Source organism: Otolemur garnettii, unplaced genomic scaffold (genome assembly GCF_000181295.1).
Source record: "Otolemur garnettii isolate 467f Iridium unplaced genomic scaffold, OtoGar3 scaffold00009, whole genome shotgun sequence".
NCBI lineage: Eukaryota > Metazoa > Chordata > Mammalia > Primates > Galagidae > Otolemur > Otolemur garnettii.
This window is the reverse complement of record NW_003852404.1, coordinates 29,428,166-29,453,675: the sequence shown is the minus strand read 5'-3', so window position 1 is coordinate 29,453,675 and position 25,510 is coordinate 29,428,166. Positions and strand designations below refer to the sequence as shown.

General features: G+C 36.0%; 1 protein-coding gene across 2 annotated transcripts in view; it reads right to left on the bottom strand.

Annotated features, from left to right (window-relative positions):
• The window catches only part of CADM2 (cell adhesion molecule 2), a 1,018,247-nt gene that overhangs the window by 144,164 nt on the left and 848,573 nt on the right, over positions 1 to 25,510 (bottom strand). For both annotated transcript variants that reach the window (XM_012801497.2, XM_003783925.3), the window contains 2 exons: positions 10,676 to 10,828; positions 8,606 to 8,743 (listed from right to left, as the gene is read on the bottom strand). In XM_012801497.2, the coding sequence (XP_012656951.2) occupies positions 8,606 to 8,743; positions 10,676 to 10,828 (291 nt within the window). The remainder of the gene's footprint in view (positions 1 to 8,605; positions 8,744 to 10,675; positions 10,829 to 25,510) is intronic.

The following is a 25,510-nucleotide window of genomic DNA, read 5'->3' as shown; positions in this document are numbered from 1 at the left end:
CTTTGTAGTAGATCTTTGTAAAAATACTTTTATCAGCATTTATACTGGAAAGGCAAAAAAAAAAAAAAAAAAAAAAAAATCTAGAGGTAGATGACCAAAGTTTGAGTATGAGGGCAGACTAAATACAAAGTAAACAATCTTCACCTATACAGTTCTGTTGTTTTGGTCTATTTCCCCCCATTTGTCTTGACCACTGTGGACCCTCACTTTTTGTTTCAATCCGTGCTTTGCTTTCTTCTTTACTATTTTCCATAGCCATGAAAATTCGTAGTGCCAGCCAATGAGATTAGAGTCACATTTAGCATAATTTCCTGACGATGGGAGTTCAGACATATTTCACTATATACTAAAAGGGATAAAAGGAGATGGGCAATATCATTAAAGCAAAAAGCCTAAATTTAAAAAGTGACTAAGTTAAAAATATATCGAACTAGGAACATTTTTTAAATTTATATACAATTCTTTCCATATAAAGTGCATAAAGAAAAAAAGGAAAACAAGTTGCCTATATTTACAAAGTAAAGGGACATTATGAAGTAGTTTCATCTCCTATAGTGGCAAAAATTTAAGAAATCTTGATGGTAAAATGATTCCAAAAAAAAAAAATCAAGTTTCTTGTATGAAATAATAGCAGGAAACGAGAGACAGAGGACGAATAAGAAAAATAGAGGAAGATATTTACAAAATGATGAGTTAGAACAATCCATAAGCCAATATTATAAAAATACATAATTCTGAAAAAGAACTCAGGGTAAGGTTTCTGCAACATCACCATAAGTGGCTCTGCAGAACCTCTTGTGAGAAAAACAACCATCACTAGTGAAAAGTAGCTAAACATATACACACAAATACATATTTAAGCTTTCTGAAAATTGTGCTAAAGGCATACAGAAAATAAAGAAGCAATTATTAAAGAAAATCTATTAAATTTTAGTGAGCACAGATGAAGTCCGTGGCATGACTCGCTCCCACCACCCCATTCAGCATGAGGGAAACGGACCCAGGGTGAACGTGGCTAACAAGAAGATGGGATCCCTAGTCCTTCAATCAAGGGCTGCATTCATTTTCCAGCAGGGGCAGCCTTTTGGCATTTCTCTTTCCACTCATTCTTCCTCTTGGTTGCACAGATTAAAAATCTTGGCAGTGGGGTTAATCATAGGGGCTCTTTTCCTCTGCCAATCCTGACTCATACTGCAAGAATAGGGGAAGACCCAATAGCTCTTGTTGAGCAGAGGTTTCAAGCCAAGAAGACCATCAACTACCACCATTGCTCCAAACTCTGCTTGTGAAGCAGGGAGTCATGGTGAAGAGGATCAGGCCATGCCCCAAGCTCAGGAGACGTGGCATGAAGATTTTGTCTAGGGATAGAGGCCAGCCATGATATGAGAGTGTTCTGAAAGTCTGGCTAAGGAAAACAAGCATTTGGAACGGAGTTTGGGAAAGTTCAGACCAGAGGTGTCTTGAAAACATGGAGATTTTGGTGGAAAACAAGTAAGAAGGCCCTGGTAGCTCCCTGGGACCAACTTACACCATAAGGCAGCTAGTTCATGAGAGCAAATAGAGGAAGAAACAGCAAGGAAAGGCATTCCCATAGTCCAAGATCAAAGATTAGAGGGCACATGTCTCTCCTTTTGATTTTCTTTCAGAGAAAGAATTCTCTGTCAAAGAATTAACAATCTCCAGTTTACTTGTTAATGTTTTGCTCACTCAAATTAAGGTTTTGTACAACTGACATTAAATGAGTCTTCAGGCAAAAACTAGCTTTGTAACACCAAATTGAATATACAAATTAAACACAAAATCTACCACTTCTCGAAGTGGACTCCACATACTTCAACAAAAAAAGAATAATAAAAAAGAAAGGAAGGAAGGAAGGAAGGAAAGGAGGAGGCGAGGTGGAGGGACATGACGGACACAGAATGATATTGCTGAAGAACATTGCTAAGATGAAGGTTAAAGTAATTTCTGTTGTAATTCTCAGAAACATTATAATTGTAAAGGACATTTTAATTCAATTTTACAGAATTTTGAAGAACACATTCAGAAGGTACAATGAATGTTAACAATCATTTTGTAAACTTAGTAATTTCGGAATTCTTTTCCTTTCTTTCTAAAATACTCATGTGTATTAATACTTTGCTTACTAGTCTCTTTTCTAAAAGTTCGTTCAGGATAAGGATTACCAGAGGTATTGAGAAATATTTGACTCTTTAGGCCTAAAACCAAGAATGCTGATTTATAAGTCTGCTTTGAGACTAAGAATTTGCATTTTTTAAACTATCACCTAAGGTGATTCTAATCCAAGCCACCTTGGATTCTAATCCAAATCACCTTATAGTCACCATTGGGAAAACACAGCATTCAGAAACTCATTTCCTTCTTTCCGAGTGCTTAAGAGTTATTTACTAAGTAGCTTACAGTAAAACTATTCTAGATGTAGTCAACTCGAAAATTAGCGGTAGCACTCTTTGACACTAATGTGTATGGCAAAAACCTGTTCACACAGGGAATCAGAGCTAAGGTTAACTCAACTCAATGGGCAAGCATTTTGAAACACATGGTTTGTAATAAGAAAATAACACTTGTCAAGCTTTGATGTATTTAGAGGTTACTCTAACGCACAGCATAATTCTCAGAGTAGAGAGTACATACTGAAAGAAGTTCTGTGGAAAGTACACTGTACACATGAAGAGCAATGACTGTTTTAAAAGCCTAACACTTAAAATTTCCCTTATTATGGAATGATAGAGCTCGGTATGGTAAAAATCTCTTTCCCAGTTACAAGTCACCTAAGTTTAAAAGCCTGACATAAGTATAGCCTATATAGTCTATATAATTGCTTCAACTTCAATGTTTTAAAGAATAAACGTATTATCATTTGTTTCTGAATTACTTTCTCCTAAAGCTACTTTCCCCAATGAGAAAATATTCCTCATCCAAATCACTTTCAGGTACCCAAACTGCATAATCTTTGACCCTTGTTCTTGCCCTTGAGTGATCTTTCAGTGTCACTCATCAAATTCACCTTTAAATTATCTTCTCTTTCGTATTTATCCTCTTGTAAAAAATTCCTCTGTCACCCATTAGTTCAGGGCCTTATTAACTCATGTCTGTTGCCTTGTAACTACTCTGCTGGTCTTCAGACTTCTCCAGCTCAAGCACTGGGTCTTAGAATTGGAATATTCCAGGTGAGTCTTTGCCAGATGTGTAACTATGAGAAATTCTCCTTCTTCTCTACAGCTCAGTTTGCTGTTATTTCTCAAACAGTAGAATGAGAAAACAAATTATCATAGTTTTAGTGACTTAAAGCCACATGCATTTACTATATCATAGTTTCTACGGGTTGGGAATCCAGGTGGGGCTTAGCCTGATCCTCTGCTTAGTATCACTAGGCTAAATTAAGGTGTTGGCTGGGGCTACAATTTCCATCTGTTTTAGGGTCCTCTTCAAGTTAACTGTTTTTTTAAGCAAATCCATTTATTTGAGGCTATGTATCTTAGCCCCCCATGTCTCACTAGCTCTCACTGAGGGACAGGCTTCAGTTCCTAGAGTCACTCCCCGCTCCTTACCACATGGCCACCATAAACATGTTGCTCACTACATAGTGGTTTGTTTTCTTCCAGACCAGTAAAAGAATGCCTCTCTGATTTATTCTCCTTTTATAAAGACTTCACTTCATTCTATCAAGGCCACTTTTGATAATATTCCTTTAATGAACTCAAAAGTTCATCACTGTTATACCTGCAAAATCCTTTTTGCAATATAAGGTAACATATTCAAGGCAGTTACATCCTATCATATTCACAATTTCTACATTCAAAGAGAAGACGTTATATAAGAATAGGTGTCATTGCGGGTTATTAGGGAATTCTTCCTAACATTAATGTAAAAGCAAATTAACTGCAAAATAAAATCTCAAGATTTTATAAAAAGAAATGTTCACACTGAAAATAACTATACTTAGACATAGAATGGAAAATTTAAGGTAGTATAAGCTCTCAGAGAGCTGATGGATTTAGGAAGGCAACACACATCTTCTCTCGCACTAAATGGCAGACTTCCTAGCTATGCAGAAGATTAAAGGCTGCCCCCAAACCACATGTGGTTTCAGAAGCAGAGCCGGCCAGAGGCACCAAAGGGATTTCTGAATAAGATGCACAGAACAAAAAAAACAAGACAAAACAAAATAAAATACAGTTGAATGAAATTATAATTGTTTCATTCCATTGCTTAAAGCTGCTTGGGGGAAAAAATGGCTCACCATTGCCTAAAGTATAAATTTCAGACCCCTTAATCTGGAATAAAAGATCTTCTATGACATATCTGAACCCAGACTCCATATTTAATTGTCATTCCTACATCACACATAAAGTTTAGTACTTATTTCAAATACATGTTGTTATTCTGCTTAGATACATGAAGTGTTTTCCTTCAGAAAGTCCTTCTATTTTTAAGCCACACCCACTCCATAAACAGATATTGACTACACGTTGCATTCATCAGATGAACTGCTGAGGCTTCACCTCTCCCAAGAGTAGGGCTGATGTCTGCTTGCTTTGCACAAAACTGCAGCCAGTTCATACTTGTTAAATCTCATGTTTTTAATGTCCATCCCCCAAATGTGAATGCCTTACAGGAATATGTTTGTATTATTTATTTATATTTCTAGGATGAATTCAGGGATTGGTGGAACTCATCAATACAGTTTTCTGAATATAGTAAAAATAATGATAGTTACTCTACGACATATCTAAAATGCATTCAGTAATTTCTTAGACTCTAAAAACACTTCATGCTTATTATTTTATACGGAATTCTTGAAATAATACTTTGAGGCAAGCATTATTATCTTTATTTAGCTAATGAGAAAATTAAAGATCAGAGACAGAAGCAGGATTTCTACAAAGATCACTAATGTTCTACATTTTATATTCTTTATGTCATTGTGGTCCCCAAACAGAAACATCAACATCACTTGACATTTAATACAATACAGTTTCAGGCTCCACCCTAGCTCTATTCAGCTCAGACCTAATCGGGATTAAGGCTCTAAATGTGAGACTTGCTAAGCATTCTGCATGCTCATGTTGCCTGCTACAGTTTGGGAACACTGTTCTATAATTCAGGATTAACATAGCCCAGCCAAGAAAATGTGATCAACTGCTAACTTTCAAGTAATGTTTATCCAGTAACTCGGAAATACAATTAATATGGTAGGTAATGACAGAGGAAAGATAAATATTTGTAGGGACACTTCTCTTTACAGGAAAGTGTGCTTCATAACTTGTTTCATAAGCCCAAAGACATCTTACACATCTCAAGGTCAAGGTTCTGGGTTTCTTCATTGGGATCTTTACTCATGCACCAAAGAATACTGTGAAATTGGAAAGAATTTTAACACTTTTGTATTGAATTTAATTTAATTGGATTTGATTAGCCTATCTATTCCATTTGCTTTTCACAAGGGATTGTCTTTTTAAAAGGTGTCAAGTGATATTATAGTAAAAACAGTTAAATGGTAATGGCAAGTCAAATTTTCATCACTGAAATGACAGTACAAGATAAGCCAGAGAGCACCTTTCAGTGAGGAGTGCCTGCCATGGAACTGTAGAGGAAATTTCACTTAGCATATCCAGAGGACAGCGACCATAATGAATGCTCACTCTGTTCATAATATTTATGTAACTGTATTTACATATACACTTATAAAAATAAGCTTTACACACTCAGGAAGCCTGCCACCTTCCTATAGTTAGGGAGATAAACTATATAAATATCCAAGACTCTCATAAACAAAAGGGCTATAAATACATGTATAGAGGATTAAACATCACACTTACTACCACAGCCACCAACATCATAACTCATCTGAGGAATTACTGAGAACAAGACATTCTCCTGGCAAGCCTGGAAATCTCTTGTGACTTGGAAGGCGAGCCACCAAGTAACTCAGTAATCCTGGAGGAGCAAAGTTCAGTCCTGCAGTAATAAGGCTGATGTTAAACATCAAGCATTTTATGGCAGTTCCTTGAAGGATTAGTGGAGAAAAACTGCATGTAGTATTTTGAAGACCATTTCCCTTACCACCCTTGAAGATCATTTCCTTGAGTCCATACTCACTTGGCACCTAGGAGATCATTTTCCTTACCACCCTTGAAGATCATTTCCTTGAGTCCATACTCACTTGGCACCTAGGAGATCATTTCCCCGAGCACGCAGCCCCTGCGTGTCTATGCTTAGTAATGTTTCCACCCATTAGGTATCTTGTCAATAAAAGGACTCTGTGAGAAGTGCTCGGGGCTACCCTGCACCTATGGTTAGCCTCACCTCTTGCAGCGTGTACTGTCAATCTGTGTCTCGCGTGATCATTTATGTGGTTGTGACATCTGGCTTAAGTCACGACATACATGAGTGCAAGTTTACAAACAATAAATGCTCTTTAAATGGCTATGCATCAAAGACTATGGGGGAAAAAGGAAGCTTCACAATATCTCTGTACAGGAAAGAACCATGTGCTGATTCTGTATTGATTCAGGGGATTTTAAAATACAGTTGTGTGCAAGATTAAACTCATGTTTCTACATATGAAAAAAAATCTTCCTCCCCTCTCACTAATACTTGATTGTATCTGTTTGGCATTCATAGCAACAGGCCAAATTAGTCAAAAATTACGTTCTTATGTACAAAGTTTGAGAACACCATGGGTTTCTTGTGAAGATGCAGTGTTAAAAGCAATCCATCAGTGTTAATGAAGTAGTTAAGACTACATATGTTAGAGTCTGTGTACTCCCTGAAGCTATCAGAGAGATAAATACTTGCAGCACAAATAAAATACTAATAAATTTGACAACTAACTAACTAAGTAAGTAAGTTTGTCAGAAGGAAGAGAAACATGTTAATAATGTAATTCATTGAAGAAGAGTATTTGAGAAGAACAACCTGTCATAAACCAAGACCTTCACGCAAAAGGACATACACGATACATAATCATTCACTGCCAAGACCTTCTACTCAGAACGACATATGCGATATATAATACACTGCCTAGAGAATTCAGACAGACTACCCAAAGCATAATTTAATCTTATTCTAAGCTCAAGGATTTCTATCAGAAGTGCCTAAGCAGAAACATTCCTGGTTGAGATTTCTTGTCATACCAATATAACTTTGCAAACAGTGTGGAGCGTCCCCTAAGCAGAGGCCAACCAGGCCCAGAATTGCCTAACAAACACATCCTAGTAACAGAAGGGAAAGGAGGTCATGAAGCTTTGACAGAACCTAGAATCAGGTTACATAGTAGATTGAAAGTTTAATTTCACATAGTAAAATGTCCACCTTTATGTCTTGAGACACGTATTTCACAAAACTCGATCCAATAAAATATATGCATTAGAAGCTCTAAGGCAGGCATCCTCAAACTACTGCCCACGGGCACATGTGGCCTCTGAGGACATTTATCTGGCCCACCAGATGTTTTTGCTGTCACTGCCTGTCCTGCTTAGTAGCCGACTCATCCCGGGGTCCGCAGTCCGGCTCTCCAATGGTCTGAGGGACAGTGAACTGGCCCCCTGTTTAAAAAGTGTGAGAACCCCTGCTCTAAGGAAAAGACAGTGATTAGGCTTAAATTATAGATAACGCCTTTTGGGGGAAAATATACAGAAATAGAGTAATTAAAATAGAAAAGAGATAAAATAATTGTACGGATTATAATCTTGTAATCTCTTAGCAGTATAGGCAACCCTATCTCCTGAACTTGTGGTTGTAGTACACATATTACAAGTTAAAATAATCGGAATTGTTTTCATACTTGTCTCCTAGAAAATAACGTGGAGAAGAATGCATATTACTATCTCACAGGAAACATGATTTACAAATTAACATAAATAATTCTCATACATGAATATTAATGTATATGTGATATCAGGTCCAAGACATCTGTATAAGGGGTTAAAGAAAATCCAATCATCATACAAGCTATTCCCACATAAGCTCATTTTTACTTTAAAGGAAAGCATGTGTGAGTGTGTGAAGATGTTCAGGAATGTGTGTGTGAGAGAGAGAGAAAAAATTTAGGCATGTGAAGTATTTAAATTAATATGCATTTTCACTGAGGCAAGTGTACTTTTTTCCTTCTGTGAAAATTATTAGCAATCAAATAAATTGATGTTTGGCTATTTATATTCTCAAGAATGTGTTAGTCCAAGAAACCAAGAAGTTGAAGAAATTAATTCATGCAATTTTCCTGTCTCTAACCTATACGCTGCAGGAGAGTTCTGAAATTAGTATCTAACGCACGGTGCTTACTACTGTGAAGCATTCGCCTATGCCTTGTTTCCTATATCAGCTTATTTCTCCCCCCAACTGTCCCATGAGGTCCATACTATCTTTATGCTGGTTTCACCTAAGAGGGAAATGACGCACACCAAGATTACATTCAAACACTTTGTAAAATCACCTACCAAGAAACAGCTAAATCTGGTTCACATTCCACTTAATCAAAAAGCAATCGCGTGGTTTGAAAAAATGTGTAAAATGCCTTTTTCCTAACCATCATGCTGGTTTCAGCACATGACTTGTAATCTGGGGAACGTCTTCTACACTTTACCTTTGATCTCTTTGTCATTTTTGAACCACCTTATATCAGCTGCAGGTTTGCTACCAGACGTTTTACAAGTCAGCTGCATCAAGTCTCCCTCCATAACTGGTGATGAAAATCCACTAATTTGAGGCTTCTCAGGAACACCTGAAATTTAAGCAAATGAATGAAGTGAGTATCAACCTTTACGGCTGATTTGTTCTCATGACGGTTACTTTCACATATGAAATTAAACTGAGTGGTTAATGAACAATAAGTTTAACTGAGAATAACTAGCATACAATATGCATCACGTGTCTGTGTGCATACATACATATGTGCATATATTATGCACACATGTGCACATGTCCACCTACAGTAGTCAGAAAACATTTAAAATGCATGTAAGTCAAAGTAGTTTTTAAGATTAAATTGCAAAAATACTCTGAATACCAACCATTCAGTATTTCTTAAAATTTAGTGGTGTAAGGATTTAAGAAGGCAGATTGCATTGAAGAAAAAAATTCCTAAAACACATTTCTCTCTATTGATTAAATTATGATATAACTTCAGCACCTTCCTTTCCTGATTTCATAATTCTTAATGCTTAAAAAGGATATTATTATTATTCTCTGTTTACTTTGTTTAAGAAAATGAATTTTGGAATAGAGATTCATCAATAATGACAAGTATCCTGACTTTTCTGATTCCTGTCATTTAGAAATGTCTCTTGATATTGTTCGTGTCAGACATACAATTGTATTTTTGTGACACATTATATGTATATTTTTAATGCTAACCACTATGACCTTTTCTAGTCTAAATCATCATGAATAAACAGATAACTAAGATGGCTAATTAGTACATTGGTGAGTTAAGTCACAGAGAAACAAATACACATCCTTTCAGTAACTGGCTAGCTTTTTGTTGTTATTGTTTGTTGTTGTTTTTTTGTCTTTACTTTATGTTGCCTTTTTTCTTTTTCAAAAAATCTGTCATGTCACCATTTAATAAACTGAATTCAGCAGTCATCTCTTCTTTAAATCTCAAGTTCATGTTCTGCAGAACAATACATTCCCCTTAGCCAGTGGTTATCCTGAAATACTCCATTTTTGTGGTTATATTTTGTCCTTAATAGCAAACTGGTGAAGATTTTTATAAAATTGTCCCAGTGAGACTGGCAAAGAAACATATTTCATATCCTATGCACAAAAGCAATTCACCACCTGGATTAACTTTAATATTCCCACCCAAAAGAACAGCGTGGGTTAGCCCTTTTAAATGCACCGCGTGCCTTTATCTATCTAAAAAGCAAGGCAAGCTAGGGGAAAAAATCAATCTTTAAATTCCTCTAACTTGTTCAGTATACAGGTGTGTTTCAATGAACTGCAGCAATTTCAGCTGATTGGGGCACTGACGTCTGTGGAATCTCAGAGAGCTCTGAGCTGCAACTTTATTTCCTCAGAATCTCTATGAATGTATTGCTTTTTTGTGTCACTTTAACCTTTGGGAAAATGGCCCAATACTTGGAGAATAAAAGCACAAAGAAGTTACAAGCTACACGCACAAGTGACATTATGTACTGCATTTCGAAGCTAGAAAATATAAATTTAAAGGAGAGAGGACACGTGGAAATGTCAGGGTCATTTAGATGCACTAAAACACACAAAGGGGTCATATTTGAAAGCTTCAAATTAGTGGGAAAGGCCCCTGTCAGGTGACTAACATGATAAAACAGAGGAGAACGCTATGGTACACAAGTGGAACTCATTATGCTCTTTTTCTGTCACTTTAGAAAAGGATCAGAACATACTTAATATATAGATGATTCAATGCAAAACAGTTAAGAACGGAGGTGCATATCTCTGGCTGAGCAAGAAAACGTCTGGGTGCCTTCTGGAAGTCTTCTTTGTACCTTGGCCTGTCCTTTTATAAAATATTGAAAATGACTAAATGATCATATAATGTCTTTTGTTATCATGTAGCAGAAATAGGATTATATATATATAACAATGTATAATTGTGGTTGACTTAGTGTTGCTGTGGCAGTATGCATCTCTTTGGTTTTGTGATTACAGGATGTTAGCTCGTTGCACTTACCCAGGACTGTGAGATAGGCCTTGGAAGTTTTGACAGGCATGGTAAATAAAGAACAGGTGTACTGTCCTTCATCAGACAGAGACACATCACTGACGCTGATACTCAATTCGTGCCAGGAAGCACGGACCAGCTCGATCCTATTGTCCCTCAAAGCTGGAAAAAGAAAGTAATGAAAATGTGAATAGCAACATCAGAAACAATCAGTACTTTTAGACTACCTGTTTTTAACAGAATCCAATACATATTTTCTTTGGTCATACATCCATCGAACAGTTCAAACGAAAGTTTACATACACTGCAATATTTTATCAGATTTTTAAAAATCAAAGTATAATTAGGTGCTACTCCTTAATGTTCTCAGAAATAACTTTTTTAATTAAATGATTACATCTAGTGCAATACTTTGGCTGAGGTAGATGTTGATAGTGATAAAAACAGCTTTCTTCTGCAAAGTCGTTTCAGGGAAGGCCAGTACCAAGAAAAACTATAAACAAAATGGGTTTACTTTTGTAGCTGGATAAGCTACAAATGCTGCAGACCTCTCCAGATACCTACAAAGAATACTAGCGAATTAAAAGCTCTCTGCAGGACAGACACTTGAACTTCATTTGAACCTCAGCTGACATGCAGCCAAAAAGCACCTCTAAGCTCTCTGACTTTAAAATTTGCTCTGAATGGTTGGGGCCGCTACTGTGCTGCATGTTCCTATATTTTTTTGTTCAAATAACTTTTATCTATCACAGAACACTTGTTTTCACTGAATAACTCCTATTATATTGCTGAGTTATGCCCTTCTTGACTCATTTTGGGGAAAACACACAGAAAAGAAAGTTAAATCGTCATTATGTGCTCCGCTAAGTCTAGTCATGAAATCTGGAATTAAGTAAGAAACAGCTAAAAGAGTATCTGAAAAGAAAAAAGAGGAAAGAGGACTGATTAGGAACACCAGGATCTAAAGAACAAGACAAGGACTTGTCAACCAACAGCAAAAGATGATCTAGGCCTGGCTGCTTCCATCACAGCCTGGCAATGGAAGATGTCTTAGGCAGAATCACCTGTAACCTAAATCAAATGAGAGTCCCTCCAACAGTGTCAGGAGAGACCAGGTCACCTGCAAGCAGAATAAAGTAGAAGCCTTGCTGACAACAAGTGGTCAGGAATAGTGATCTCTTTCCCCATAAGGCCTGAGACTTCTGTTCTCCATCTAGAGACAATGAGCACAGGTAGCTCGGGCAGCGGAGGAATCTCTCTACCATTCTGCACTCCGGAAATCTGAAATAAAACCTCACTGGATTGGCTAAAGCATGCAGTGGCGATGACAGAGGATGGAATCCGTGACTTTAAGGGCAGAGAAATGGAATTTACACAAACTGAACAGTTGAGAGAAAATAAATTTTTAAAAAAAGAAAAGAAAGGAAACATCAGAGCCCAGGGACCCGGGAAACAGTAACAAAATACCTAAGACTTGTACGATTAGATTCCACTACAGAAGGAAGAGAGCCAGACTAAAAGAGTATTTAAAGAAATAGCCCTGGCAAACTTTCCAATAAGGCAAGAGACACAAATGTACAGAACCAAGAAGCTCAGAAAACTCCAAACAGGAAAAATCTACAGAAGTTCACATCATGATATGTCCAAAGCTTATGAAAAACAGACAAAGAGAAAACCTGGAAAGCAAACCAACAAAATGTCACGCTATGTATTACCTATAAGATAACACAAATTCAAATGACAATAGATTTCTTATTTGAAATCACGGATGCCAGATGGAGTGATACATTTTTCAAGAAAAGAACTGTCAACTATGAATTCTTATCTAGTAAAACTATCCTTCAGGAATCGGAGAAAATAAATATATTCTTAGAATAAGGTACGCTAGAACATTTATCTCTAGCAGACTTGACTTAAAGAAAAGTTAAAGTTATTCTAACAAAAAAATGATAAAAAGAAGAAATCTTGGAGCATCAAGAGAAAGAAAGAACAAAGAATATATATAGGGCTAAGTACAATAAACTACCCTTCTCCCCCTGATTTTTCTAAATTATATGATGGTTAAAACAAAAGATACATCAAATGATATAGTATTCAACATACATAGAAGCAGTACTTAAGACAAGTAAAAAGTGGATAGGGCAAAAAGACCTAATAGCAGTAATGTTTCTACACTTGAAATGGTATAAGGTCACTACGAGTAAACAATGATAAATCACGTACATATACAATAACCAGAACAATCACTGTGAAAAGCACACAGAGGGATACATTCAAAAACTAGAAAGATGGAATCCATTTATATATTTCAATGTTGTGAAATAACAAAATTATAGAGATGGAGAATAGAATGTGGGTTGCCCAGTGTTAGGGATAGCGGGGTAGAGGATCCTGGAGGGACACGAATGTGGTCCGAAAGAGACAGAACACCGCGTCCTTGGGAAGATGGAACTATTTTGTGTCTTGACTATGGTGATAGATTCATGAACCTACACACATAATAACAGTGTCTAGAACTAAACACACATATCTGTGTGAGCACACAAATGAGTATATGTGAGACTGGTGAACATCAAACATCCATGATTAGTGGACTATATCAGTGCCAGTTTTTTAGTTGTAGTGCTGTTTTACAGCTTTATAAGCTATAATTTGGGTGAAGAGTACATGGGATCTTTCTGCACAGTTTCTTACAACTGCATCTAAATCTATAATAAAAAACACATGAAAAAAATTATAATGCACATTTGATAGAGTAGGGAGCATGGTTATGATACCAGTGTTTAAAATTGATTGTACCCATTTGCCACATAAGAGATAGATCCCAAAGGTCAAGTATTTTAAAATTAGCTGCACTTTACTTATATACTTTTTGAAAGGAGCAGTTATAAAATATATAAGATTTAGAAAAATTCTAAATTTTCATGATTCTAAATGGTTTATAAAATTAACCCTTCATACACTCGAATAATAATTACCTAAACAATTGCAGTCCCTTTGCTATAATTTTTTATTTCATAGGAAGACATGTATTTACAAGCATTAAAAAAAATTTTAATTGGGGTGGTGCCTGTGGCTCAAAGGAGTAGGGCGCTGGCCCCATATACTGGAGGTGGTGGGTTCAAACCCAGTCCTGGCCAAAAACTGCAAAAAAAAAAAAAAAAAAAAATTAATTGAATATGAAAGTAAAGTAGGTCTGATTATGATTGTACTAAACTCCATTTGGTTATAGCACACAATTAAAAATATATATACACACACATATATTCTAGACTTATCTCTTGCATGACATGATATATATGCCTTATCCAGTTGCCAGAGGAAAACAATGGGACAAAAATTTATTCTTCTCACTGTAGGAACTCGTGCTATACCAACCACTTTTCAAAGCTGTGCTTTATTACTATATACTTATCACATATAAATATATTTAATATACTTTTTCTAATTTGTTTCTCTACATTAAAAGTATATAAAAATATATGTTAGATATGTATTTATAATAAATACATATCACATATTTCTCATTTTTTTAAAGGGGAAGCCAGAAGGGAAACCTTAAGTTCATGCCGTGACACTGTGGTAAAACATGTTACCCACCTTCTGTGTTGAAACTGATTCCTCCTGACCCAAATCAATCTCACTAACAGAGACAGAGCTCATAACTTTCAGAAAATCCTCACACAAGAAATTTAATTTTCTACTGGTCCCACTATTTTGTGGAAACTATATAATATGACCAAAGTCAAACTGAATTACTCAACACTTATGAACACAAAACTTGCATATTTAAACCATTTTCATGGAGTGAAGCCAAAAGCACAGACTTTGGAATCCAAAGACCTGGCTCTAGACACTTGCATGAGGTCAAGTTGCCAGTGGATAATAATTTCTGATTCCTTTCATCTTTAGATTAAGGGAACTGAATGATAGTATATAGTGTGTAAAGTGCCTTAAAATACATATACAATGATATTATTAAAATAGTTTGGATTTGGAATCCTTTAACAACCTAGACATTTGAGTATCTGCAATCTTTCAATTATTTCAGCCTACTAAATCATATACTGCTTGGAATTGTTTTTATGATTATCATCACCCTTGACTAAATCAAGCTAGACTTTGAAAATTAGGACACCTAAATTTTAATATAAGCTTTTAAAAAATAATTATTTTTAATTTTTATGGACATGTAGTAGTTATATATCTTTATAGGGTGATGTAAGTGTCTTTGTTGATTAACTGTATGAATCTGAGCAAATCACTTAAATATCATGTGCCTTAGTCTTATGTATGTTAGGTGAAGATAATAATTGCAATTCCACATGTCATAGTGAAAGTATAATAATAAAGTTTAGAATTTTAGAACCGGCATATATGCACGTCCATTTAAAAATTGATGATATATTACCAAATGTCAAAAATTGTCAGAATCAGTACATGGGATATATATTGTGTAATTTTTTTTAATACAGCAGAACCTCCATAGTTGACCACCTCCTGAAGTTGACCTAGTTTTCATAGACCAGACATGCACCCCATGGATGTCTCAGAACAGTAGGTCCCGCTCTTTCTGTTGACCACCCCTGCATGTTGACCAGCTTGTTATAGTCTCTTGGGCGGTCAACTTACACAGGTTCTACCATACTTAAAATAGGGCTATCTAATGAGATTTCACTGGACAGAATATTTTAAGCACATCCTATATCCATAATGTTAATCATTTCTAGTTCATAAATACTTATGATATTGTCCACAGTTCACTTTAAAACAGTATTTTGAGTCTGAAAGAATAAGGGAAACCCTTGAATAGCCCCAAGAGGGATAGACAGTACTGGAACTCAACGGGTACCCTGTGAACAGGAACCTTGTCATACTATCTCAGTATCCTGAGCTGTTGCTACCTGCCCAGTAGGTATTCAGTGGGCAGCTATTGAACTGAAATGGAGAGCTATACTCTATATATGAATTAAGAGCTATCCTTTATCTATATATGATGACAACAGAGCGAAAGTGAACTGAACTGGGAAGTCCTCTTCAGTATCTCTCCACAGGATCCCCCATGGGAGAGAAGTTGATGAAAAAAAAAGAACAGAGGAAATAAGTGTCCCTTTAGACACTGTTCAGCATGAAACAGCTACAAACATTATGCTACACGAATTTTGAACTACATGATAGTTCACTGAAAAATGATTTGAAATACCAAATGATAGATCTTCGAAAATATTGTCATTTTATTTGTGGGCACAAAACATTAGAAGGTAATCCGAGACCATCCATATTATTTAACTTTTCAATGCAGTAAGTCCCAAATATATAGTCACCTTAAAGAAAGAAATATAATATTGTCACTTGGAGTGAATTCAATATTTTAAAAAAAGTCTCCCTTCAAGAATTTATAATGTTTAAATGTTAGTGAAACATCTTTTTAAATATTAAATAACAACTCAAACTTTTCACTTAAAAATATTTTAAAACATTATGTTAGGATGACTAATTGAAGAGAAGAAATGAGCAAATATAATGACAAAAAAAGGAGATTCGTCCCATATCACAGAGATTAAAAATAAGCCAATGGGATAAGTGTCTTCCCCATACCATGCCTCCTGAGTTGTGACATGCCTGCCACCAACTGGTGAGGTGACTTAATGGTTCAAAACTCTTGAATTCTGGAGGATTTAACCTTGGCTGAAAATAAGAAGCACTGACCAAAGAATAAAACTCTATTAAATAGTGTTTTACTCAGATAAAATAAAATAGTTTTCCCTATATGCCATTGGTTTTAAATGATTCATCAAACACACAAATGCATATATATATATTTAGGATTCATACTGGGTGAAATAAAAATTTCTAAGACAATTACTTGGAGGATCTTACTCACATTTTATACCTATTTCTAAAAGAAGGTACTGGCATATTTAATAAATCATATGTTAATTAGTTTTAAAGCAAGTTAAATTAATAACAACAGTACTGTTGTATTTACATGGCATTATTTATTCATGAACCTGCTAGCAATTTGTGAATATTTGCATTTATAGTATTCCTTCCTCAAGTGTTTTATTTATAAAAGTGATTGTATATTTTTTGCCAGAAACTTTTTGAAACACCTTTTAATTTTAATTTGCTTCCAGTGAGTAATACTTTATGTCACATTTTAAGAAACTTACATTATTTTTTTAAATGTCATTATGTAAAAAATAAAGTTATAGCTTGGCTACCGATAGCTCAGCAGCTAGGGTGCCAGCCACATACACTGGAGCTGGCAGTTTGAACCCAGCCCAGGCCAGCCAAACAACAATGACAACTACAACCAAAAAATAGCCGAGCATTGTGGCAGGCGCCTGTAGTCCCAGCTACTTGGGAGGCTGAGGCAAGAGAATCGCTTAAGCCCAAGAGTTTGAAGTTGCTGTGAGCTGTCTCAAAAACAAACAAACAAAAGTCATTATGTAATCTCTTTTAAGAGAATATTAAAATGCAAGTAACAACTTTATTGCTTTTACAGTTTTTCTAGTTCATCCATTTGACATAAAACTTCCCCAAATTGAGATTATATTATATATCTTTGTATTTCCCATAAGGCCTCATTTATGCTATGGTACAAATAGACATCTAGTGGTAATTTATTATACCAAATTGAATATGCTGTTATCAATATTTTGTCATATATTAATATAACATTCTATAATTGTACACATTAACAGCATTTTAGACAATCCTGAATATTCAGTGAAATTTTATCCTGGATGATTTTATCATTATAATTCATTATGCTTTATAAATACTTATAAAAGCAAAAATATCATGATGATTGAAGTCACACAAGTGTAATTCTGGCTACTTAAGTTCTTGTTTTCAATATTAATATAACTAATGCCTCAAAAAGTTACCTTTTTACACCTATAGAAAGAATTTTAGCCAAGACAATCAATGCACACATTTAAAAGTATTAATAAACATTTATTCTCCAATCAGCAAGTTCCATTTTCTAAAGTTAGTTCCCATCACTGGTCTGATGGGATTTCACAAATCACTGGGTGCCAACCTTTATTCTGCTTGTCAATTCACACCTTGCCCTTCCCCACCCAGGAGTCCCAACTTGATTCCTACAGGGGGGTTGATGTGTCAGCACCGTGAGCCAAGTTCTACCTAGGGATTGATGTATCTAAGAACTCTAATCATAAGGCCTATTATTCTAATACTGAGTTTTGTTTTGCTGCCTTCTGCTGAGGATAGACTCCTTTTTGTGTTTCTGATTTTGTTTTCTAAGTTTGTCCAGACCGAGATTCTGCTATTTCCCAACCTCTGCAATAAGCCTCTCTGCACCTGGTCCACCCAGCTCTAACTGTCTGCTTTGCTCCCGTTGATTTCTCTGGAATTAGTTACTAAGCAAATGGACTCATGCACACCGCCAGCCCCTGTTTTTTCAGTTGAAATATCTACTTTCCCCAAGGGTCAGAACCAATACAAAAATACTGAAGCTTCAGGGAGCACAACTTTGCTATGCTATACTGCAATCATTTTTCTTCTAATTAAACATGTACGCTAATAAATCAGAAAGGGGAACTAAGTTGAGTGAAGTATAATAAAGCTTACAGATGGGCCATAAATCTAAAATTCACCTCTCACCAGAACTTACATTTTATATGTTGAAATGTATGATATTGTCAAAAAGAGAAAGGGGGTATTCTAATAACTCTTGTTGTTATCAAACTCTTATTTTATTTGCCGATAGCCGCATGTGATCTTATTTAATACATTAAATCATTTGTGTGTTATTTGTAGTAATACTATAGATTGCTAGGGGGGAAAATATTTCAACACATGGGCAGAATGAAATATCAAGCTAGTGAATACTTTTTCCTTTAGTTCTTTTACAGTCATACAGCATAAAATAATCTATATCAATCTTTTGTAAAATTGTTAAAAGCAAACATTGCTCCAGAGCTACTATTTGATATACCAAGTTTCAACCTGGACAGAATTTTTTACTGAAACCATAATAAATTTAGTTTTAGAACAGAAATGCAAACAGGACCTAAGAAATAAATCTGGAAACTGTCACTATTTGAAGAAAAGTTTTCAATGATAGAATTTTAATTTCTTTTTTTAAATCAAATACCAAAGTTATTTATGTTCAATAGGGGTAATTTTTTTTACAAGAGAAGACTATTACCAGTTAGTCACCCAAATTAAATAGCTATACAAGTCTAAAACACATTTTTATGTGTTTAAAAACATAATGGTTTGCAACACCTGCTTTTTTCTGCTTTCCATTTGCCTGGAATATAGATGACCACCCCTTCACCCTGAGTTTATATTTATCTTTTAAGGTAAGATGAGATTCTTGTGGCTCGGCGCCTATAGCTCAACCGGCTAAGGCGCCAGCCACGTACACCTAAGGTGGCAGGTTCGAATCCCCAGCCCGGACCCGCCAAACAACAATGATGGCTGCAACCAAAAAATAGCCAGGCGTTGTGGCGGGCGCCTGTGGTCCCAGCTACTTGGGAGGCGGAGGCAGGAGACTCGCTTGAGCCCAGGAGTTGGAGGTTGCTGTGAGCTGTAATGCCACGGCACTCTGCCCAGGGGGACAGCTTGAGGCTCTGTCTCAAAAAAAAAAAGATGAAATTCTTGTATGCAGCAGATATCCGACCTCAGTTTTTGCATCCAGTCAAACAGATTGTGCCTCTTTAGAGGACAATTTAAGCCATTCACACAGTCATGATTTAATAAAATAAAAAAGAAAGAAAGAAAGAAAGAAAGAAAACAATATAATGGCCTTATAATGACAAAAATGTTTCCTCTCCATCCACTATGAATAAAACTCCATGAATATTTTGTTTGCTTCTTCAAGACACACCATTTCCCTAGGTGTTTGTCACATTATTTCTTATTTTCCTTGAGAAAATATCTTTCAGTGTTTGCTACAGTTCACAATGTGACACTGCTCACTACTGGCCTGGATCTACCCAACAAGAAAATGATGTGGTATTGGGACCACAGAATTTTTATAAGCATTCATTCTTTCTAATGACTACATTATATTGGTCTCCACATAGACATATGAAATTTATTTTTTATATCTAATCATAAAGCCACCCTATGTAGCCACGTGGTATAACTCTCACACAGCATTTATATCAAAGAGACAAGATTATATGTCATGTTGTTATGAAAATGTATATGCAAAAGTACATTGGGAATAAAAAAAAATCTATTTTCATTTGATAGAGAAGCTAGCCCTTGATTTTTGTAACCTTATAATTTTACAGGATTTCATATTCTGTGCAAGCATTTCAATTGGTTCTTGCCACACAGGAAGGAAATGACTCCAGACTATATTCACAAGGCTAATAACCCTAAAGGTGTGTTTTTTATAGGCAAAAATTCCAATTAAATTTTTCACTGTTTTGTCTTCATTAAGGGGACTTCATTATTAGGTAAAATAAAAAAATTTTCTTTGACAAACAAAAACTTTGAAACCTTTTTTTATACTACAATAATGTGTATAGGTGTGTTATACAGTTAAAAAAATTTTTTATTCATTTTTTTCACTTTAAAAATGTAGACATAACCATAAAAGATACTGAACTAATATAAATTTCATTAATAGTAACCTACAGCTTTCTTTGAAACATGCTTATTATTTTTCTTTACCAATATATGTTTGTGACTTAAAGTTTAACCACTTAATTTTGGTCTTTCTTTCTTCTCTCAATTCCTCCACCTCTCATTAATTTTTCCTCTTTTCAGGGGAGGAAGCATTGGTGAGTCTTTCACAGAACAAACAAAAATACCATCTTCAAAAACTCAGTGAGTTACTGTGGATCATGAATGTTGTTTTTAAAATATCTTCTCGCATACATCAAGAATTTCATGAGAAATTGATAAACCTCAGAGTGTAATAAATGCTTCTAACAATTACAACTTACTATGTGGAATTTGAGAGATGGGCATACTACTTTTTAAACATAAATTGAAGCACTGTCTATAATGTTTGAATTTTCTTTCATTATGTATAATGTAATTTCATTTTTCTTTACTCTCGGGATCTAAATTGGCTCTAAAAATCTAATTTATATTATATTTTATACTAATAGTTAGAAGTTTGCCAATACTATTGTTTGAAAATCCCCTCCAAAACTCATGTTGAAATTCTTTGCTATTTTAACAGTATTAAGAGATGGGCCTTTCATAAGGTTTAACGTCTTTTAAAAATGGGAATTTTGAAGGTATGTTCTCTTTGTTTCAGATGCCTGCTTCCCCGTCTGCCTTCTGCCTTCTACAATGGGCTGATACACCACAAAGACCCCTACCACATGCTGGTACCACATGCTTAAGACTTTTCAGCCTTTAGAATTGTGAGCCAAATAAACAGACTCGGCACCGATAGCTCAGCAGCTAGGGTGCCAGCCACATACATTACAGCTGACAGGTTTGAACCTGGTCTGGGCCTGCTAAACAACAATGACAATTACAAAAAAGTAGCCGGGTATTGTGGTGGACACCTATAGTCTCAGCTACTTGGGAGGCTGAGACAAGAGAATCATTTAAGCCCAAGAGTTTGAGGTTGCTGTGAGCTGTGTTGCTACAGCACTCTACTGACAGCAACATAGTGAGACTCCATCTCAAAAATAAATAAATAAATAAATAAACAAATTTCTATGAGAGAAATAGAGAGACTCTATTTCTAACAGAGTCTCACTTTGTTGCCCTTGGTAGAATGCTGTGGCATCATAGCTCACAGTAACCTCAAACTCTTGTGCTCAAGGATTCTCTTGGCTCTGTCTCCCAAGTAGCTGGGACTATAGGCACTCACGATAATGCCCAGATATTTTTAGAGACAAGGTCTCCCTTCTGGCTCAGGCTGGTTTTGAACCTGTGAGCTCAGGCAATCCACCCACCTCAGCCTCCCAGAGTGTTAGGATTATGGGTGTGAGCCACCATGCCCAGCCAACTTCTATTGTTTATAAATTACCTAAACTGTGATATTCTGTTATAGCAAAATTAAACGGATTAAGACAGTCAATGTATAAAAAATTCGTGGCACTTAAATTTTAGTTATAACAAATTTTAGCAAAAGACAAGTGAATGAAGTGACTATAAAAAGAAGCAACATATCGTAATGCATTACTACAACTAAAACATAAAATTTTAGAAAATTTGAACATATTTATTTTACATATATGTATAAATACTACATAATTATGTATATAACTATATACAGTTTACATAAATACATGCAATTACATACATCCATTGAGTATATAAATAATTGTATAAATAGATAATAATTAGGAAAGGCAACTTAAGAGGGAATGGGACAAAACGCCAACATACCACTAAAATAATTGAAGTTGTGAGGCCTAGGACACAGGGAAAGTGACTGATGATAGTTAATTTGATAAAGGTCGTTCAGGAGCAAGTATAATAAGGACTTATTTTTCAATAATTCATATCAGAAATGTTCCAAAACTTACTGAAAAGATTAGGAAAAATGTACATTAAGTTAGACACATCACATGAACTCTATAAAAAAAGAGTACATTGTGGTACAGCAGTAACTGTGAATCCTACTTGGTAGCTAGGTTGAAATGAGATATAATATGGAGGTGGCTTGGGAAACCCAGAGAGGAAGCTCTGAACACACACTACTCTCATTAATTGTTGAGAGTGAAAGCCTAAGTGAGATATGTAACTGCTTCAAAGTTCCCCGTACTTGCTGACTCCACAGCTGTCACAGGAATATTAGAGATCTGTACTCACTGGCTTTGAGCTTGACTTGGCTTTGGATATTCAGGCAGTACAACAACTACCTTGCACTGTGGAAAAGATCCTACCTCTCTCTTAGAGTGCTCTCACTGAGATAATGAGGACCCCACGAAATGAAATATTATGTAAAACAGTCTTCCAAAGCAAGGGAAAACAAGAAAAAAATGCATGTTTTAGGTATAATTTACTATAAAACTGTACTTCCTGTATCTACTGCACAACATATTTTTAGAACAGACTCACCATGAAAATATCTCTGAAGATTTCCCAAAAGGTCCATAAATAATGACTTTAAAACAAGGGACTGAAAACAAATTGAGAGATTCTTAAAGAATTAGATGACCAGCAAGCATGTGCTCAATAGAAGAGCAGTAGATAGAATTAACGCCTCCTCAATGGTGGTCACAGGAACACGGTCATCTCAGGGAGGAAAAATCTCACAATGATGATGACGGTGATAGAGTAATGTGAATGGCTGCTAGAATTCATGGAGTATGCACTACCTGGCAAAATATTTTTAAGTGCTTATATAGATTTTTCACCTTCTATCCTCAAATAGTACACCAAGACAGAAGCCTAAACATCAAAGAGAATGGATAATGTGTTCAAAGTTACATAGCTAACACGTAGCAGGGCTCAGATGGGAATCCAGGCAGTGACTTTAGAACCTATAATCTCTTAAACATAACACTCAAGTAACTCCTATTTACTAATACTAACACTGGTATTCCATACCTTACCAAATATACATCTGATGATAGCATTAGACTTAAAAACAATTAGAATTAAGTCCAAACTAAAAGCTGCCAAAACCACAAATCTACTACAGAGCAGAACCTGATATAGATAACTGACTTGATATATCTCAGAAAGCAGAAGAAAAGGTAAAGCAAACAAGAGAAACAAAATTTACATACACACACTCAGAAATCACTGAGAATGATGCTATTGGTTGGAATCAAAGGCCTTTAGGCAGGAACAGGGACATGGGGCCCAGGGAAGAAGGAGGATGGAGGAGAAGGGACCAGGCACAACCAACAGGCCTGGAAAATACCCAGCAGAAAGTTTCATAAGTGCCACCGAGTGCCCAAGTGGCCCATGCAGACATTAATCAACAGCTGTAGCTGGGTGGGACATATCAGGAAGAAAGACCCCCAGGGGACGGGGCAAAGGGAACAGCGAACAGAGAAGCAATAACCACGAGCCACTTTAACTCCAAAGAGCCAAAGTGTGCCACCATTAACCAGGAGAGCAAAGCACTTTAGGCTTAAAAACCCATAATGTTCTCTGAGTTTTCTTTCTGCTGTAGGTCCTTGGTCTCAGATATTTGAAGAACCACCAAGATCAGTGATCAGATAGATTTATTAGATAGAAAGGAATAGAGAGGGAAGAAAAGGCACCAGAGCCTCTGGCAGGGGAGACACTCAAGTGAGATATCCCAGAGGGTCTTTTGTCTAGGGGACTTATGTTGTGTTTGTAGATAGGGAGATCTTAAGTTCCATTTGGCTGGGACTTGGCAGACTTCAATGTTGATTAGCAAGTAAATGAGTGAAATAAGAAATGAATGTAGTCCTTCCAGCTGAGGGCAAAAATGGCAGGAAGTCGACTCCAGAAGAAGCCCAGCTTACACGAAATACTGGGAAAATGGTTTTTCTGCTGTCTTACTTGTATTCAGAGAGTACAGTTTGGAGAGAAAAATCCTGTTTTCTTGGGTCTGGAGAAGGGGGTCCTTGTCTAGCCCTGAATGGGGGAAATCTGGTATCACCTAGACCAAGAGCCAAAAGGGGCAACCTGGCCGGGGCCACTTCTGCTGCCCTGGAGGCCTTCCTCTTTCCTTTCTTCTCAACAAATTCTCTTGTTTTCACTTACTTCCAATCCAGGAATTCATACTTTGATTCCTGAGACCAAGGACCTGGCAGGACAATTCTGCTATCTCTCTGACAACTTTAAGTGAAGACATATTTAGTAGCATAATTTCGGTGACGACAACTAGCCTGTGTCTTCATTATAAAAAACTATTAAATCTCAAAAACAACAGAGCAACTTCATCACAACCTGGAGGATGAAAGGTTATAAGAGGAAATGTTACAACCAATCAATTTCTCTTGCACTTGACATTGCAACAGAAAAACTTATAAAGGCAAGGTCTCAGAAAAATACCATCTGTTTAATTTTCTCAAGAAAATCATTAGCCAGAGAGGAAGAAAATCGAGGTAATAGACTATCAATTACAGGAAAATATTGATGTGGGCTCTCCATCCTAGTAGACATTCTTTCAGTTTTAATAAATATTTACACACAAATATAGTCATCAGAGCACTTTCATAATAACAAAAAGGTATAAGCATATTAATATCTAAATTTAAGAAATAAACTTTTTGATGGAATATTAGAAAATCTTCACATAAAAAGCATGAAAACCGTTACAATAGAGATCTGATATAACTTGCATTGAAAACCAGAAGGATGGGCTTGGCGCCTATAGCTCAACTGGCTAAGGCGCCAGCCACGTATACCTAAGGTGACGGGTTCGAATCCCCAGCCCAGACCCGCCAAACAACAATGACGGCTGCAACCAAAAAATAGCCGGGTGTTGTGGCGGGCGCCTGTGGTCCCAGCTACTTGGGAGGCGGAGGCAGGAGACTCGCTTGAGCCCAGGAGTTGGAGGTTGCTGTGAGCTGTAATGCCAAGGCACTCTGCCCAGGGGGACAGCTTGAGGCTCTGTCTCAAAAAAAAAAAAAAAAAAGAAAACCAGAAGGATGGAAAAACTAAGTGTTTATTATGGTGTTACGTCTATGATAACACAGAAATGAATCTAATGGAATGACAGAAGTTTGGACTCTTTTCCTATTTCTGTGAGGACTAGAAGATTTGTGAGCTTTCTAATTTTGATCAACTAAGTCATATTACATTTATTTAAAAAAAATTAAAGGAGAATACTTTAAGAAACTATAGAATTAAAAAGAGCAAAAATAGTACCTTATTATATGGTGATTGAAACGACTATTTGCTAGGTATAGAATTGTTGCAATTATTTGTATTTTAACAACAAACATACCATAAAATCTC